Consider the following 17185-nt stretch of genomic DNA (forward strand, 5'->3'; position numbering starts at 1 on the left):
CGAGTCAGCCTTCTTGTTTTCCTAGAAAACTAAAGTGAAAGTAGATTCAGCCTCGCTTCAGATGAACAAGCACGATGGACGACGCGTATTCCTACACTCTGCTCGTCGAGCTCGAAGAAAATAAAATACCAAAACTGAAGAATAAGTTGGTGAAATACTTTCAAAGTAAGAAATCTAGCGGAGGGGACTGTGAAGTGGACTACCAGGATGGCAGCGGGACGGCACTGCTGCGTTTCCGCAGAGAGGAGGGTGAGTCTGGACACATAAACTACGTTAAAAGCCAAAGTTTGATCTTCTTTACTTTTAGAGAGAAATTCCAACATTTTCTATTGCAGATCAGAAAAATGTTTTGGCGAAAGGGACACACCAGATCAGTTTGGATAAAGGCTTGTTGAAGATGAAAGTTCGCCTTCCCTCACAGGAAAAAGCGACAGAGGTTTGTGCAACAACTCCAGTTTGTTTATTTAAAAATAATAAACAGCTCAGAAAGACAATGGAAAGATTTTTCATCTTCATTTTATTAGACTTTTCCGGCTTGGTTCCGGGTATTGGTTGGGCTAGTAAGTTACATACCTCACCGACAGAGGCTCTCTTGCATTCCTCATGTATTTATTTTATGCTGTTTATTACCATAAATGTTCAATAATTTACTGTCATTCTGTTTGCACAATTTTTGCCCCGTAACATTAAGTTAAAGTGCACACGCCCATAATAATAGCCATGTTTTCATAATATTAGAAAATACGACTTGGTAGCCTAATTCCTAGTCTGTCAGCATAACACGTCAGGATTTGACCATATTTGCCCATTTTACTTGCAAACATGGTCAAAATCTGATATTTTGTACACAACCGTGTGTTCAGGTCAACCCACAGATGTTCTGTGTTTTCTATGAGAATACATCCAAACATCTTAATACTTCAACAAATTAACAGCATTCAATTGGGCTCACTTAAATACGACCAGCTTATGGTACTTTTTGAAAAAAATGTAATGGATTTTTCTTTTTTAAGTTGTAATAGCTAGTTCACATTAAAGGTGGGAAAAAATGTGAAATAAGTTACTTATTTTTTAAGATCATAAAAATCTGACATTTAATATAGATGTGCACTTTCTCTATACACTATTTCATGTTATTAATGTAGTTAAATTGCATTGGGTCTGCTCACTATTTGCTGTAAAGTAAATGTGAAGTGGAATTTGTTTTTAATAGAGACCCCAGAGCAAATGAGATCTGATATTATATCAGTAATCTCTAGAAGATTAAGTTTGTGTTTTTGATACCATAACATTGCAATTAGTCCTTGTTTCCTGGACCAGTCCACCTTCTAAGCTTTAAAACTCTGTTCAATGCTTCTGTTCAAACCCCGACAGTCTCTTTAATGAATAACTGGACTGCTCACATCTTTCCTGAAAGTCATGTGACTCATCATAACTTCAAGGCATGCTGCCGTCTGCCGTTTCTGCTGTCTCGGTTTCTTGAAGTGTTGATTTAAAACTACTCATTCACTGCATGTAATTTTTGCTTTTTAAACCAGCTCATATTTAGATAATTGAATAGGACGACTAAACAGCTTTAATGATGTCTAAAATGAGTTTTTTTTTCCCATTCTATTCAGAAAACTCCATCTGACAAAGCCGACAAAGAAAACAAAAAGTGTAAGTAAAAGCTAAAACATCAACAATGGTGTCTGACTTCCTTGTTTGCTTGAAATAAGCCAAAACTTTGCTTCCCATCAAGATAATTTGTTCCTTATAAGTGGTTATATCCTCTATAACTTTACTCTTACTATTTTTTAAGTATACATCTGCATGCATTTTAGTTCAACTTTTGCTTCCTTCCACATTTGTTAATAATAGTCTGCTTGCCTGCAATTAGTGTGTATCTTTAGCATGTTAAACGACATCTGATCATCAGTGATATAAAAATAAATGACCCCAGCACCGTGGTGCTAAATGTCTGCAGCCAAGTTGTTCTGTCAATCCTCCATTCTCACAGTCAGTTCTGCTCACAACTTCTCAGTTGCAAAAACACAGTTTTTATTTATCTGCACCAATGCATAGATTCAGCAATCAGCAAACCAATGGCATTGGTCCACATAGGACATACATTGATCAAATATGGGTACAGTAATCATACGTAGGATGGATTTATGCATAAATGCATGGAATTATTTGCATTTGCCCCCCCCCGAAAACAACATCTATTGTATTTCATGAAGAAAATGCCAATAACCAAAGGTGTGATGTGTATTGATGATAAAGTTGACAAAATTTTGTTTGAGACTCTGCAAGCTTTATTCCAAATAAGTTGGGACACTGTTTAAAATGCAAATGAAAAAACAAAGGCAGTCATTTGCCGATTTCAGAAGCTTATATTTTATTCCTAGTAGAGTACAAACAATATACACTGCCTGGTACAAAAAACAGTCATCACCTGTATTTAACAAAGCAAATAGGTAGGAGCCTCCGATTGGATAATTCTTCCACTGGCAATTACCTTTCAACAGGAAACGAGTTATTTAACTCCAAATGGCTGAGTGAGTAGCCTCTTGTAAAAAACTATGTGGAAAGACACATCCCATGGTTGTGGAAAAAGTCTGAAACTTTTGGGAAAATCAAGTTGAAGACAGTAAAAGTCAGGGATACATTTAATAGTGTAAGTAAGAACATTTCCACATGAACTACATGAAAGGAGTTAAAGGGATTGGGACTGAACAGCTGTTATCTGTTTTCTGGGGTCGCTGCAGTTGGTTACGTCTAGATTCAGCAAGATTATGTGTCCAAAGAATGAGGTCAGCTTATTACCAGAGTATACTGAATGAGCAGGATATTTCGTCTTCCCTGATGGCATGGCCATATTCCGAGATTATGATACAGGGCTCTTGGGGTCAGAACATTTACACAGAGAATGTCTGTGTCTGTTTTTTTGTTCAAAGAACTTGTTTTTTCTCATAAATGTTTTTATTTGAGCTCAGAGATAAAAAAAAAAATAAATTGTTTTTTTATTTTTTATTTTCTAAATATATAAATAGAAATTAGCATGCAGTGTTGTCCCATATTGTTCACCATAAGATTCAAAATCACATAGTTGCAGAATTCATGATATCAGCAAATGCTGAATAATTATTTACTGAATATATATTTATATATATATTATACTGGAATCAAATTTGTGATTTACACCCTTGCAAGCCACTATAGGTCACTAATAATTTGGACTAAATGTTTTACGATTCTATCACAGGTTGAATTTTCTTTTCTTGATAATCTGTCTTTGCAAATGATATGTTCACTCATTTAGCTTTCACATCTCATACACAGCTGATGTTACAGTGACCAACAAAAAAACAGGTTCTGATGAACACGTCCAGGCAGATTCTGTCCAGACAGACGCAAAAGTTGCTGATAATGATACAGCTGATGAAGAGCTCTCTTCCACCTCAGCTGTGTTTGAGAATATTCCCGACAGCATGAACCAGGAGTTCTTGGAGATGCTGGTAGAAAATGTTTTAAAGGATCTGTCCCAGGACTTCATGTTGGAACTCATCCCTGAACTCTCTTCTGCTGTTGTGACTTTCCACAGTGGAAAAGGTACCCATCTAAAGCGTGTGTGTGCGTGTATGAGTTGGAATTAAATAAACAACTACTTTTTCTTTTGAAAAGCATCAAAGCTGATATTTTGTTTAAACTCTTTACATTTCTACTGTTTCACAGAAAATACTGAGTTCATAGCAAGATGCCCAGAAAACCGGATGTTTGCAAAAATGAACATATCAATCCGACCACTGGAAGTCACAAAACAAGTCTTAGTTGATGACATTAAACATTTTAGTGAAGATATACTGCAGCTGTACTTTGAAAAAGAGGGTGGAGAAGTGGAAGATGTCACCCTCAATGAAGCGGACCAGACGGCTCTCATTACTTTTGAAAACCATCCAGGTATTTATTCTGTACTACATGTTGCATATTTGAACTTACAGTATTTATGCTAGTAAATGATAAGCTACAATTCACTAAGTCATTGCTTCCTTTATTGACTTGTTGACAGTGTGACAGTTTTTTGTTCTTATTCTGTTTTTTCCCTATAGCTTTAATGCAAGTCATCAAGAAGAAGCATTACATCAAACAGGAAGAAATCAGAGTTCATCCCTTTTACAAATCTTTGGGAGTAGCCCTTTATGGCAAAGACAAGCCTTCACCAAAACTCCCTCCTGCTTTCTCTGAACCCATTGACGGTGCTATCTGTAAGTACCTGTCGAAAAACCAAGCAGCAGTGGAGATCATTCGTAGTGACTTGACAAAACATTACTGCAACATGGACTTTGACCAGTCTGCTGTGCGCTTGAGCCCTGTATCTTCCTTACTGAAGCAAAAGGATGCCAAGACCATCGTCAAAGATTGGAAGGATACCATTAAGTCAGCCTTTGAGCAATCCATGTCCAAATTCAAATGCTTGAAGTTCAGACCAGAGTCAGAGCAGTGGGAAGAGTCTGAAGAGAAGATCAGACAGACCCTAGTGAATGAGCAAGTAGTTATGGTTCCTGATAAAGCCAGTGGTGTCTTATCAGTGGTTGGCTTTGTGGAAGATGTCAACAGACTAGAGAGCCAGCTTTCTGAAGTCCTTAAGAAGATTGAGCAAAAGATGCAAAGAACCAAATTAAGCAAAACCCAACAGATCGCAGCATCACCATCCATGTTCCATGTCTTGTCTCAGGATGGTCTTCAGGACAAGATCCTGCAAGCGTGCCCAGAGCTTGAAATGTCATACGATCAAAAGAATCTTGTCATAAAATTAACTGGATTTGTGGATGAGATTATTGCAGCAAGCGGTGTCATAAATGATGCAATGTTTGCATTAAAGAGGCAGAATCTAGAAATGGATAGCTTTGTGCTTGACTTGTTGAAGGATGGACAGCAAGATGAGCTTACAGATGTTCTCCTCACTTCTAAAGGCATAAATGCAGCATTAGAAGTAAGTGCACAGAGGGTGCAGCTTGCTGCTGTTTCTGAAAAAGACTTAAATGATGCCCAAGATCATCTGGGGCAGCTGTTGTTATCCCAGTCCATCGATGTTGAGGACAGTGGTGTCCTGGATAAGCCAGAGTGGCAACAATTGGTCAGTCAGCTGGAGAATGCCAACACGGATTTGTGCATGAAAACTCGAATCCACATCTCTCCTCAACGAGTTGTGGTGTGTGGCCTCAAGGATAGAGTCATGAAAGTTAGCAGTGACTTTGATGACTTCTTAACTCAGAATGCTCACATTGAAGAGGTCATTGCCATACAGGCAAATGTCATCACTGAATACCTCAAAAGTTTCAACACATCTTGGTCGAAGCAACTGGGCGACAAAGTGGTTGTGTCTTTCAGAAAGGAAGCCATCCTGCTAAGTGGCTCTAGAGCTGTTGTGGAAGATTGCAGGAGAGTAGTTGAAGAATTTGTCTCTTCTTTGTTCTTTGACACTTTAGAAGTCCCCAAACCTGGAGTGAAGAAGTTTTTCCAGGATAAAGAAAAAATGTATGTGAATTCACTGAAGACTGAAACTGGTTGCCTGGTCCAATTGGCTGATTATGTGGGTGGAAAACAAGATGACTTGGTCTTTGGATTAGTACCCAAACCCGTGTACCAAGTCCAGACATCTGATGGAGTGGAAATAGCAGTTTGCAAGGGGGATATGTGCAGCTATCCAGTCCATGCAGTTGTCAATGCTGCTTCTTCAGACTTAAAACTTGATTCAGGTCTTGCAGGAGCACTTTTAAGAGCGGCTGGCCCTCAGTTGCAGAATGAATGTGACAAAATAATCAGCTTGAGAGGAGCTCTTAAACCTGGTGACTGTGAAATAACTGGTGCTGGGGGTCAGCTTTCTTGTAAAAATGTCATCCATGCAGTTGGACCAATGTTTGATCAAGCTAAACCCAGAAAGGCTCAAGCTCAGCTGAAAAGAGCTGTTTTAAACAGCTTAGAACTTGCTGAATCCAATAACTGCATCTCTGTGGCTCTTCCTGCTATCAGTAGAAGTCTAGGCTTTCCCCTCAGTCTGTGCACCACCACCATCATCCAAGCAGTGAAGGAATACTGTGATGAGAGGTGTGAAGACATCTTGAAGAAGATCCATTTGGTGGACAATGATGATAGTGTTGTTGCAGCCATGGAGGCTGCTGTTAGAAAGGAGTTTGGAAGTCAGGGTATGAGTCATTCCCAACTGGTTCCTCCTCCCAAAGCTAAAAAATCTGCACTGGTGAAGCAAGATGCATCTGACCCCCGCCTGTGCCATGTCCAGACCAAGGAGGGCTTGGATATAATCCTTAAAAAGGGAAACATTGAGGCTGCCAAGGTAATTTGCCTTTTTTTAAGTACTTTCGTTAAATTTTAAGACTCAACTCTGCTGAGATTACATACTGCTAGACCAGTGTTACTCATTGCGCGGCTCGCAAGTCGCATGCAGCTGTCTGACTCTTGACTTGCGGCTCATGAAACAGCCACTGGCTCTCTGAACATGCTATTTCCACAAGTCATAATGACCCCTAATGGTGCAGTAGGCTACACTCCACAAACAAGAGGTACAGGCTGCTTACAAAAACTTTGCTGTCCTAATGGCCCGAACTGACCCTGTCAGAGTTGCCAGTTTTGGCTGATTTCAGCTGCACCAAATGCCCTCAGAGAGCTGCTCCGTCAGTAGCTCTGGATATATATTGAAAAAGAAACACCCACATTCTGGAGGCATTATTGTATTTTCACCATATACTGTTGCATAAGAATGGCATTACTCTGTGCAATATTTAGGATAGCGATTTTTTGCTAAAAAGCTGAATGTTACTGATTTGGCAACGTAGCAGGATACGTAATGTGGGAATGCTTTATTTTTGGGGGGTGGTGGCTCTCCTCTTGTCTTTAAATATTGAATGTGGCTCTTGTTGAATTAACAGTGAGGGTTAATGTGTTAGGCTATAAAATTATCACCATGCTAGAATTTTGAACTCAGTTTTGATACCTATTGGGGAAAAAGACATTCAGAGGCATAAATTGTTTTATACAAACTGGATTTTAGATTTAAACTCTTTGGAGACAACTTAAATAAACTTAAATACAGTTAAACTATTTAGTAGTTTTATTAATATGGAAGAATTTTAAATGTATTGAGTTTCATTTTAAGTTATTTGGTATAATCATAAGTGTCAAATGGCAAAACAGGTGTCTAGGGGAGGGACCAGACCAAGCACGGCTCATAGACCCCTATGATGACGACCAACCTGGGCATGAATGTTCCCTTGCCCGGACGCGGGTTACCGGGACCCCCCTCTGGAGCCAGGCCTGGAGGCGGGGTACGAGAGCGAGCGTCTGGTGGCCGGGCCTTCGCCCATGGGGCCCGGTCGGGCTCAGCCCGAAAGGGTTACATGGGCCCCACCTCCCGTGGGCTCACCATCTGCGGGAGGAGCCGTAGGGGTCGGGTGCAATGTGAGCTGGGCGGCAGCAAGGGGCGGGGACCCTGGCGGTCCGATCCCCGGCTGCAGAAGCTGGCTCTAGGGACGTGGAACGTCACCTCTCTGGTGGGGAAGGAGCCTGAGCTTGTGCGCGAGGTTGAGCGGTTCCGACTAGATATAATTGGACTCACCTCGACGCATGGCTTGGGCTCTGGAACCAGTACCCTCGAGAGGGGCTGGACCTTCTTCCACTCTGGAGTTGCTCATGGTGAGAGGCGCCGAGCAGGTGTGGGCATTCTCATCAGCCCCCAGCTTGGTGCCTGCACGTTGGGGTTTACCCCGGTGGATGAAAGGGTAGTTTCCCTCCGCCTCCGGGTGGGGTCCTGACTGTTGTCTGTGCTTATGCACCGAACAGCAGTTCAGAGTACCCACCCTTTCTGGGGTCCTTGGAGGGAGTGCTGGAGGGTGCTCCTTCTGGGGACTGCTGGGGGACTTCTGCTGGGGGACTTCAATGCTCACGTGGGCAATGACAGTGAGACCTGGAGGGGAGTGATTGGGAGGCATGGTCCCCCCCCTCTGAACCCAAATGGTGTTTTGTTATTGGACTTCTGTGCTCGTCATGGATTGTCTATAACGAACACCATGTTCCAGCATAAGAGTGTCCATATGTACACCTGGCATCAGGATTCCCTGGGCCGCAGTTCAATGATCGACTTTTTAGTCGTATCGTCGGACCTGCGGCCACATGCCTTGGACACTCGGGTGAAGAGGGGGGCGGAGCTGTCAACTGATCACCACCTGGTGGTGAGTTGGCTCAGATGGTGGGGGAGTAAACTGGTCAGAGCTGGCAGGCCCAAACGTGTTGTGAGGGTCTGCTGGGAACGTCTGGCTGAGTCCCCTGTCAGAGCGAGCTTCAACTCCCACCTTCAGCAGAGCTTCGAACATGTCCCGGGTGAGGCGGGGGACATTGAGTCCGAATGGGCTGTGTTCCGTGCCTCTATTGCTGAGGCGGCCAGCCGGAGCTGTGGCTGCAAGGTCGTTGGTGCCTGTCGTGGCGGTAATCCCAGGACTCGTTGGTGGACACCAGCAGTGAGGGATGCCGTCAAGCTGAAGAAGGAGTCCTATCGGGCCTTCTTGGCCTGTGGGACTCTGGAGGCAGCTGATGGGTACCGACGGGCTAAGCGGCATGCGGCTTCGGCCGTTGCCGAGGCAAAAACTCGGGCATGGGAGGAGTTCGGCGAGGCCATGGAGAAAGACTTCCGGACGGCTTCGAGGAGATTCTGGTCCACCATCCGGCGGCTCAGGGGAGGGAAGCAGTGCTCCATCAATACTGTGTACAGTGGAGATGGGGTGCTGCTGACCTCAACTCGGGACGTTGTGGGTCGGTGGAGGGAATACTTCGAAGACCTCCTCAATCCTACCAACACGTCTTCCCATGAGGGAGCAGAGCTGGTGGACTCAGGGGTGGACTCTCCTATCTCTGGGGCTGAAGTCGCTGAGGTGGTCAAAAAGCTTCTTGGCGGCAAGGCCCCGGGGGTGGATGAGATCCGCCCGGAGTTCCTTAAGGCTCTGGATGCTATGGGGCTGTCCTGGCTGACACGCCTCTGCAGCATCGCGTGGACATCGGGGGCAGTACCGCTGGATTGGCAGACTGGGGTGGTGGTCCCCCTTTTTAAGAAGGGGGACCGGAGGGTGTGTTCCAATTACAGGGGAATCACACTCCTCAGCCTCCCTGGTAAGGTCTATTAAGGGGTCCTGGAGAGGAGGGTCCGCCGGATAGTCGAATCCCGGATTGAGGAGGAGCAGTATGGTTTTCGTCCTGGTCGCGGAACAGTGGACCAGCTCTATACCCTCTCTGGGGTCCTGGAGAGGGCATGGGAGTTTGCCCAACCAGTCTACATGTGCTTTGTGGACCTGGAGAAGGCATTCGACCGTGTCCCCCGGGGGCTCCTGTGGGGGGTACTCCGGGAGTATGGGGTACCGGACCCCCTTGTACGAGCTGTCCGGTCCCTGTACGACAGGTGTCAGAGCTTGGTCCGCATTGCCGGTAGTAAGTCGGATTCGTTTCCGGTGAGGGTTGGACTCCGCCAAGGCTGCCCTTTATCACCGATTCTGTTCATAACTTATATGGACAGAATTTCTAGGCGCAGCTTAGGGGTTGAGGGGATCCGACTTGGTGGCCTCAGGATTGGGTCCCTGCTTTTTGCGGATGACGTGGTCCTGTTGGCTTCATCTGGTCGTGATCTCCAGCTCTCGCTTGAGCGATTCGCAGCCGAGTGTGAAGCGGCTGGGATGAGAATCAGCACCTCAAAATCTGAGACCATGGTCCTCAGCCGGAATAGGGTGGATTGCCCTCTCTGGGTCGGGAGTCAGGTCCTGCCTCAAGTGGAGGAGTTTAAATATCTCGGGGTCTTGTTCACGAGTGAGGGAAGGATGGAGCGCGAGATCGACAGACGGATCGGTGCAGCGTCTGCAGTAATGCGGGCTCTGCGCCGGTCTGTCGTGGTGAAGAAGGAGCTGAGCCAGAAGGCGAAGCTCTCGATTTATCAGTCGATCTACATTCCTACCCTCACCTATGGTCATGAGCTGTGGGTCGTGACCAAAAGAACGAGATCTCGTATACAGGCGGCTGAAATGAGTTTCCTCCGCAGGGTGGCCGGGCTCTCCCTTAGAGATAGGGTGAGGAGCTCAGTCATCCGGGAGGGGCTCAGAGTAGAGCCGCTGCTCCTTCTCATCGAGAGGAACCAGTTGAGGTGGCTCAGGCATCTGGTCAGGATGCCTCCTGGACACCTCCCTGGTGAGGTGTTCCAGGCACGTCCCTCGGGGAGGAGACCCCGGGGAAGACCCAGGACACGCTGGAGGGATTACATCTCTCGGCTGGCCTGGGAACGCCTCGGGATCCCCCCCGCAGAGTTGGCAAATGTGGCTGGGGAGAGGGAAGTCTGGGCTTCCCTGCTTAGGCTGCTGCCCCCGCGACCCGACCCCGGATAAGCGGCAGAAGATGGATGGATGGATGGATGGTATAATCATAAGTGTCAAATGTAATTCGAAGACATGTAGGAGGTAGTCGCTTAGTAGTCATACAGGAAGGCCCCTCAGCTAGGCCCTTCCCCACAGCTACAACCCTGGCACCATAAAAATGGCAGCCCATTAGCTCTAGTATAGTGTTGAGTTAAAAGCAGAAGAGTAATTTATGTTTGTTTTGTAAGAAATATGACACAAATATATCTTTTGGTAATCTGTTGTTTTTGGGAATCCATTTCACTTGAACTGAAAATGATGAAATCGGACCTGTACTCCTACTGGACAGCAGCACTTTCTTTGCAGTGTGGTTTGAAGTACTAGAATTTATTGTTATTTCAGTCCCTTCTGCAGTATGAATAACATGTTGCCCGTAAGCAAGTTTTTTTTATTTTTTAAGTTAATGGTAATGTCAGCAAACTGGTTATACCTGCAGAGGTTGAGTCACTCAGAAATACAAAGCATTCCTGTCTTTGCAGTATCTTTCCTTCACAAACTTCTCCAGCGTTTAAATGAACAATAAGTCGAGATTTGCCTGTTTAAAATAAAGGTTATCTACTGTTTCTAGGTCTTATTTTGTCATTACATATTCTGGACCAAAGAGTCACGGATTGATAAAGCATAAATGTGAAGAATTTGGAATAAAATTCAAATACTGTGGACACATATGTTTGAGTAACTAAATGGCCACAGCTTTGTTGTACACAATGTATCAGCATTTATTTCGTAATTTACTACTGTTAGTTTCTTCAAATAGTAATTTCTCACTTGGTTGCTTGATTATGTGTGTAATACCTAATATACCTAATCATTCAGTTTCATCTGGACACGCTGAGACAGATATAATAAGGTCACTTTAACTGAAAGGACAGGTTACAGTTGAAAAGTAAATTCATAATCAGTGTTGACTGGAAAGTTATCTTGAGTGTTTGCTGCTGTACAGAAGTGCTTTAAATCTGGTAGTGACAGTCTTCACCTTATGTTGTTACAGTGACTTTGTTTTAGGACATCCCTAGACTGTGCATAGTCAGCTGCTGACTCCAACTTTTAGTTCTAAAAAGACCTCCAAGACATGCTTTTACACACTAATTCTCAACTTTTCCGCTACCTCTAAATACACTGTGAAATTCAGCATCTGACTACAGTCTCTCATCACATTTTAGACGGATGTGATAGTGAACACCATCTCAGAAGACCTCGTATTGAGTAAAGGAGCAGTTTCAAAAGCCATCCTGGGTGCAGCTGGATCCAAGCTTCAGCAGCTGGTAAACAACCAAAACGCTACTGGAATACCTGGTGAGATTGTTGTCACCGATGGCTGCAAGCTAAAATCCAAACAAGTATTTCATGTGATTGCACCTAGCTGGGACAACAGCCAAGGGACAGCTGAAAAGGTAAAGAATAAAGTTATTTTTACCATGTTACATTAAATTTTCTGAAAAATGTTACCATTTCCCTTCTAACATTTTCTAACAGTAATGAACAAAATATCTGTCTGTACTAGAATTTACTTTGTAAGAAGCTTTACTAATATTCATACTTTGTCTTCAAGACCTTAAGAGGAATCTTCTGCGATTGCCTGGGCTTGGCAGAGGACACCCGCGTTGCCTCCATGTCCTTCCCAGCAGTTGGAACTGGAAACCTGGGTTTTCCCAAAGACCTCGTGGCCTCTTTGGTGTTGGATGAAATCTTAGAGTTTAGCAACAAAAAACAACCCAAGCACCTGAAGAAGGTTGTGATTGTTCTTTACCCTGGTGATGCACAGACTATCCAGGTAAGGAAAGTGTTTACACTCCAAGCTGAATGTCGGCAGGAAAGTGAGCTATAACAGCTAACCACAAAATCAGAATTTTTAAAGATGCAGCATCAAGTCTGTTTTGAACAACTGTTGGGGTTGATGGAAATGATTTTGGCCTGAATTCTTCAATGTTGGTAATGCCACCAGGGACACTGTAGTGCGTTGCATCTTGGTGGAAAGCTGCACAGAGCAGAAATAAACTAATTTGGGAAATGACATCATGGGTTTTAAGACCCTCAAGAGTTTGAAAAACACAACACGGTGCAGACATGTACAGTGGTACTACTGAGAAATTCATGCTTTTGTTTAAAATTGAAGTGTTTTCATAACTTACACCTTTTGTCCCCAGGAATTTAATGATGAGTTTGTGAGGCGTTTCTCCAGTTCCTCGGGTGGTTCAATGGCCACATCTCCTTCAAAAAGTACAGGTAGGTGCTATCTCTTTAATGTCCACTTTGCATTTTCTACTTGTTTCTGTAAGGATTCAGTTAAATCTAATACAACATAATAAACATATTCAGTAATTAAAGTAAAACATTTCATTGTATTTACACACATACCCAGTTTTTTTAAGAACCACAGCTTTAATTTTCAGCATGTTTTAAAACCACTGTTATTGGTATTGATTATTGATTTGTGTCCTTTGTCAGCAGGCCCTTTCTTTAATGTTGTCTCCAGTTCAGGAATGTGTGAGGCCAAAATGGGAAATGTGACAGTTCAGGCCGTAACAGGAGACATAACACAGGAGACTACTGACGTTATTGTCAACTCCTCAAATGAAACATTCACCCTCAAAACAGGTAAATATGCAGAGGAGAAAAATGTCTTAAATGCAAAGTCTTTATTGTTCTTTTAACCATAAATACAATCAAGCCTTCCTCCAGCTTCTTAGTTATATTTCTTTGAAACAAACATATGATGGACGTTTAAACACCGAAATAGTGAAATATTTTTCGTCACATTTTTTTTTAATGATGAATATTTAATCCACACTGCCATCACTTCCAGTTTCTGTTTAGATTAATAATTGTTGTATTTCCTCTCTTCAGGAGTTTCTAAGGCTATTCTGGAAGCGGCTGGTCCGGCTGTAGAGGCTGCATGCCGAAACCTTGGTACGAAAGCACATTATGACTCATTTTTTAACTACAGTGTAAAGGCCTGTTTATGCTCACTTGCACATGTAAATGGCCACGTCCATTCCAAAAGTTGTCATGCATCGCAATCCTCATTGCCATGGTCATAAAGTCAGTTCATCCACTCATGGGCAGTGCTGAGTTTCGAGTTCACTTTTGCATTTTGACACCAGTGGTAATGTACTGTTGTAAAGTGGTTAACAACTAACTAAAAGCACAAGAAGAAAACCACTAAGTGTTTTGCTGTTCTCAACATAATCTTTGTCTTCTTTGGGTGCTTTTTATTTGGGGGGTTTCTGCATCATCTCTTTCCTGTTCCTCTTCTTCTTTACAAGTTTGTTCCTTTGGCCGGTGGTGTGTGAGCTATTCAACTAACCACTGACCTGTCTGTTTGCGGTGATATTGCTCCATTTTCTGCGTCATTAGGGATCGCTAAGCCCCTTGAAAATTGACCAAATTACATGTATAACCAATGCAGGAGACAGTTAAAACTGTCTGTCTGTGTATCCATCTTCTGCGTAAATGGGCCTTAACAGTATTCCTCATTGTTGTAAAAAGGATGCTAAGAAGATCATTTATCTGGAGTTCAATCTCAAAATTATTCAGAAGTAAAGTTCAATGTAAACACTGAACTTCTGCAGTGATGCACAAGCTAAAGTAGATGCAGCCAAACACTCTGGCCAATGTGGTTCAAAGGTAATAATGCCTTCTGTCTACCCCTTTAGGTGCCGAGCCCAACTCAGGCATGATAATGACCCAACCGGGAAACTTACAGTGCAAGAAAATTCTCCACCTGATTGGGCAAACTGACCCAGCAAAAATCAACAAGGTTCTGAAAGATGCACTCCAAATGTGTATCGATAACAAGTACACATCTGTCTCATTTCCTGCCATTGGCACAGGTGAGACTTGCTAACAGATTCCAGAAATATGAAGAACATTTGGATGGATACGTGAATTTAATTCTTTACCTTGCACAGAATGTCATTTGCTAGAGTTTTAATACAGATTCCGTTGTGTGGTTCTTAAGCAGTTAACTTTTATTAATATATTAATTTTCTGCCCTGTGGATGGTATTTGTCGTCTCATGTCTTTCATTTATGGTGTTATATTTTTAGGTCAAGGTAATTTAAAGGCAAAACAGGTGGCAGATGCCATGTTGGATGCAGTGATTGATGTGTTGAACCAAAACACTACCAGTAACCTGACAACAATCCGGATAGTCATTTTCCAGCAGCCAATGCTCCAAGACTTTTCCACTAGTATGCAGCAAAGAGAGGGCACTGACCACAAGGATAAAGGGGGATTCTGGACAAACCTTGGCAGCAAAATCAGAAGTAAGTATGGGGAAGAAAATGTTTTGGTTGTTTTATTTCTGTCCTTTTTGTCTTCTGTTTTTCAAGTGAGGTTCTAATACAGGTCTTGCTATTTATTCTTTCAGATTTATTTGTTGGTGAAAGTTCTGACAAGCCACAAAAAGAGGAAGATTTTGTAATTATTCCTCCTAAAGTTGATCCTGCTTGCTTCCACATCTGCAGCGATGCACAGGCTAAAGTAGATGCAGCCAAGAAGTGGATAAATGACCTAATAGCCAATGAACAAAACAGCATTGTCATCACAGACAACGCCATCTTAAACCTCTCTCCTGCAGACCGCCAGCGTATTTTTGACATCCAGAAGGACAATGATGTGAGCATACGGACTGAGATCAAGAACGAGACTATCTCAATTGTCATTGAAGGGCTCCACAGGAATGTAATCAAAGCCAGCCGTGATATTGATGATATTATTAGGCAGGTGAGAGATGAGCACGAGTTCAAGAAGAAAGTGGAGCTGGCAGGTACAGTTGTGGACTGGCAGTATCGCCGCCACGGGTTTCAGTTTCAGAGTTTTGACTCGCTTACCAACTACCATCTGGAACAAGCCTTTGAACAGCTTCAGCCAGATGTAAAGATTACAGTGCAGGGTCAAGCATACACTGTGGACATGTCAAAGGGAGAAGCCACTGACAGTCAGGGAAACATCCTGTATATAAAGCGCATTGACAAACTAAAAGGTATTTTACACATGGATGGGGACTACCTCCAATTTTCTAAACCAAAAAAATTATGCTAAAACTGTTTTAATACCAGTAAACTACTATAAAATCTGCTGGTTCTGCTGCTAGATGGAAATGTTCCTGCTCACTGGGATTCCATGCCACCTACCACCACCTGTGCTGCTTTCCCAATCCCAGCTGGGACTCCAGAGTACAATGACATCCTTGCTCTGTTTCAGGCCACTTGCAAGTGCAACATTACCAAGGTAACATGTTCGCTTCTCCTGCTTTAGTTTTCCCCTTGTTTGTAGAACAGAAAGAAAAACTAAGGTTTTATCTCTGATCACAGATTGAGAGGATTCAGAACCCCGGTTTGTGGAAGAGTCTTCAGATAAAGAAGGAGGAGTTGGAGATGAGAAATGGTCATCAGAACAACGAAAGACGTCTTTTCCATGGCACCAGTGAACCCACTATTCCTACCATCAATGAACGTGGCTTCAACAGGAGTTATGCTGGAAAGAACGGTGAGACATTTGGCTTCTTTTTATGCTTTTGTATAACCGACCTCGTGGTTGAAATCCGACATCAGAGGCTGAAATTTTGACTCAGATTGGGTACTTAAAATGGGCGGTCATGAGTGTCGAACAATCTTTATTAGTTAAATGCTGATGATGAGTGTCACCTTTTTTGTCTTTACTTGGACATCTCTCCAACTTGATTTGGGTTTTTGTTTTTGAAGCAGTTAAGTCTGGTTTGAAATCGTCGATCAGCTTTGACACTTTGTTTTTCTGTTTTCAGCTGCATGTTACGGCAATGGCTCCTACTTTGCGGTCAACGCCAGCTACTCTGCCAGTGACACCTACTCCAAGCCCAATCAAAATGGAGACAAATTCATGTACCTCTGCCGTGTGCTGACAGGGGACTTCACTGTTGGACAGTCTGGCATGATCGCTCCACCAAACAAGGGAAACAGCACCACTGAAATGTACGATAGTGTTGTGGATAACATGGGCAATCCTTCCATGTTTGTGATCTTCAATGACATCCAGGCCTATCCAGAGTATCTGATTACATTCAAGTGATGTGGCCATTTGCTGCGATTGCAAATCTAACTGGGATTTACAGCAGTGTAACTTTTTACTAGTTGTTATGTCATTCCTGCAGAAAAAAACCTGTTAAATCTCACACAGGTTCTAAATCTTCAATAATTTCCTTTTGCACAGATTTTGTGATAAGTGAGACTGTGTAGTGGCTTGGAAACGTCTTAGTCGGCACATTACAGTTTACACAGGCAAGCAGAAAGTGGTGAGGACGTACTAGAGCATTTTTTCCCTTTAGACTGGGAGCACCGAACGCAGAAGTTTATGACTGTAGGGAGGTGTCTGTTCTGTTTTCAGAAATTATGTGAGAGCAGACGTTTGGGGATCAGATCAACAATTATGTTTGAAAGTAAATCTGAAGTTTAACTTTCAGTTAAAAATAAGAAATAAAAGCAGATATAAAGAACCCATGTTGACTGATTTTTTTATTTTTTTTTAACATCTTTTTTAAAATTGTAATGATGTACTTTGTTGCTGTGTAGAGCAACATAATTGTATTCGCTAAGTTCTAGTTTTAAAGTCCACATAAAATGTGGTTGTATATCAGATCAAGGCAGGTTATAAAGCAGTTTAATAATTATATTCAACTATCACAGCAATTTCCTTCATCAGGAAGATTAGATTCACTTTGTACTGAAACATCAAAGATATTTTTTTTAAAATTTGGTTTT

The 17185-nt window shown here is 42.9% G+C and overlaps 1 protein-coding gene across 2 annotated transcripts; it reads left to right on the forward strand.

The window, feature by feature from the left end:
- Positions 1-74: 74 nt before the first annotated feature.
- parp14rs1 (poly(ADP-ribose) polymerase family member 14-related sequence 1) lies at positions 75-16887 on the forward strand (the record flags this gene model as incomplete). 2 transcript variants are annotated; one of them, XM_079254138.1, is made up of 17 exons in its annotated part: positions 75-249; positions 336-436; positions 1620-1659; positions 3325-3594; positions 3718-3942; positions 4092-6337; positions 11609-11839; positions 11998-12219; positions 12593-12671; positions 12894-13043; positions 13293-13355; positions 14102-14278; positions 14495-14713; positions 14818-15432; positions 15544-15680; positions 15764-15938; positions 16213-16887. In XM_079254138.1, 17 exons carry the CDS (start codon positions 75-77, stop codon positions 16494-16496), a joined length of 5409 nt encoding a protein of 1802 aa, XP_079110264.1. In that variant the 3' UTR covers positions 16497-16887. The 2 variants fall into 2 exon arrangements, with proteins under 2 accessions (XP_079110264.1, XP_079110265.1); XM_079254139.1 differs by having other exon boundaries at positions 12897-13043.
- Positions 16888-17185: the final 298 nt, after the last annotated feature.

The sequence above is a fragment of the Telmatherina bonti genome (assembly GCF_933228915.1).
Source record: "Telmatherina bonti genome assembly, chromosome: 15".
NCBI lineage: Eukaryota > Metazoa > Chordata > Actinopteri > Atheriniformes > Telmatherinidae > Telmatherina > Telmatherina bonti.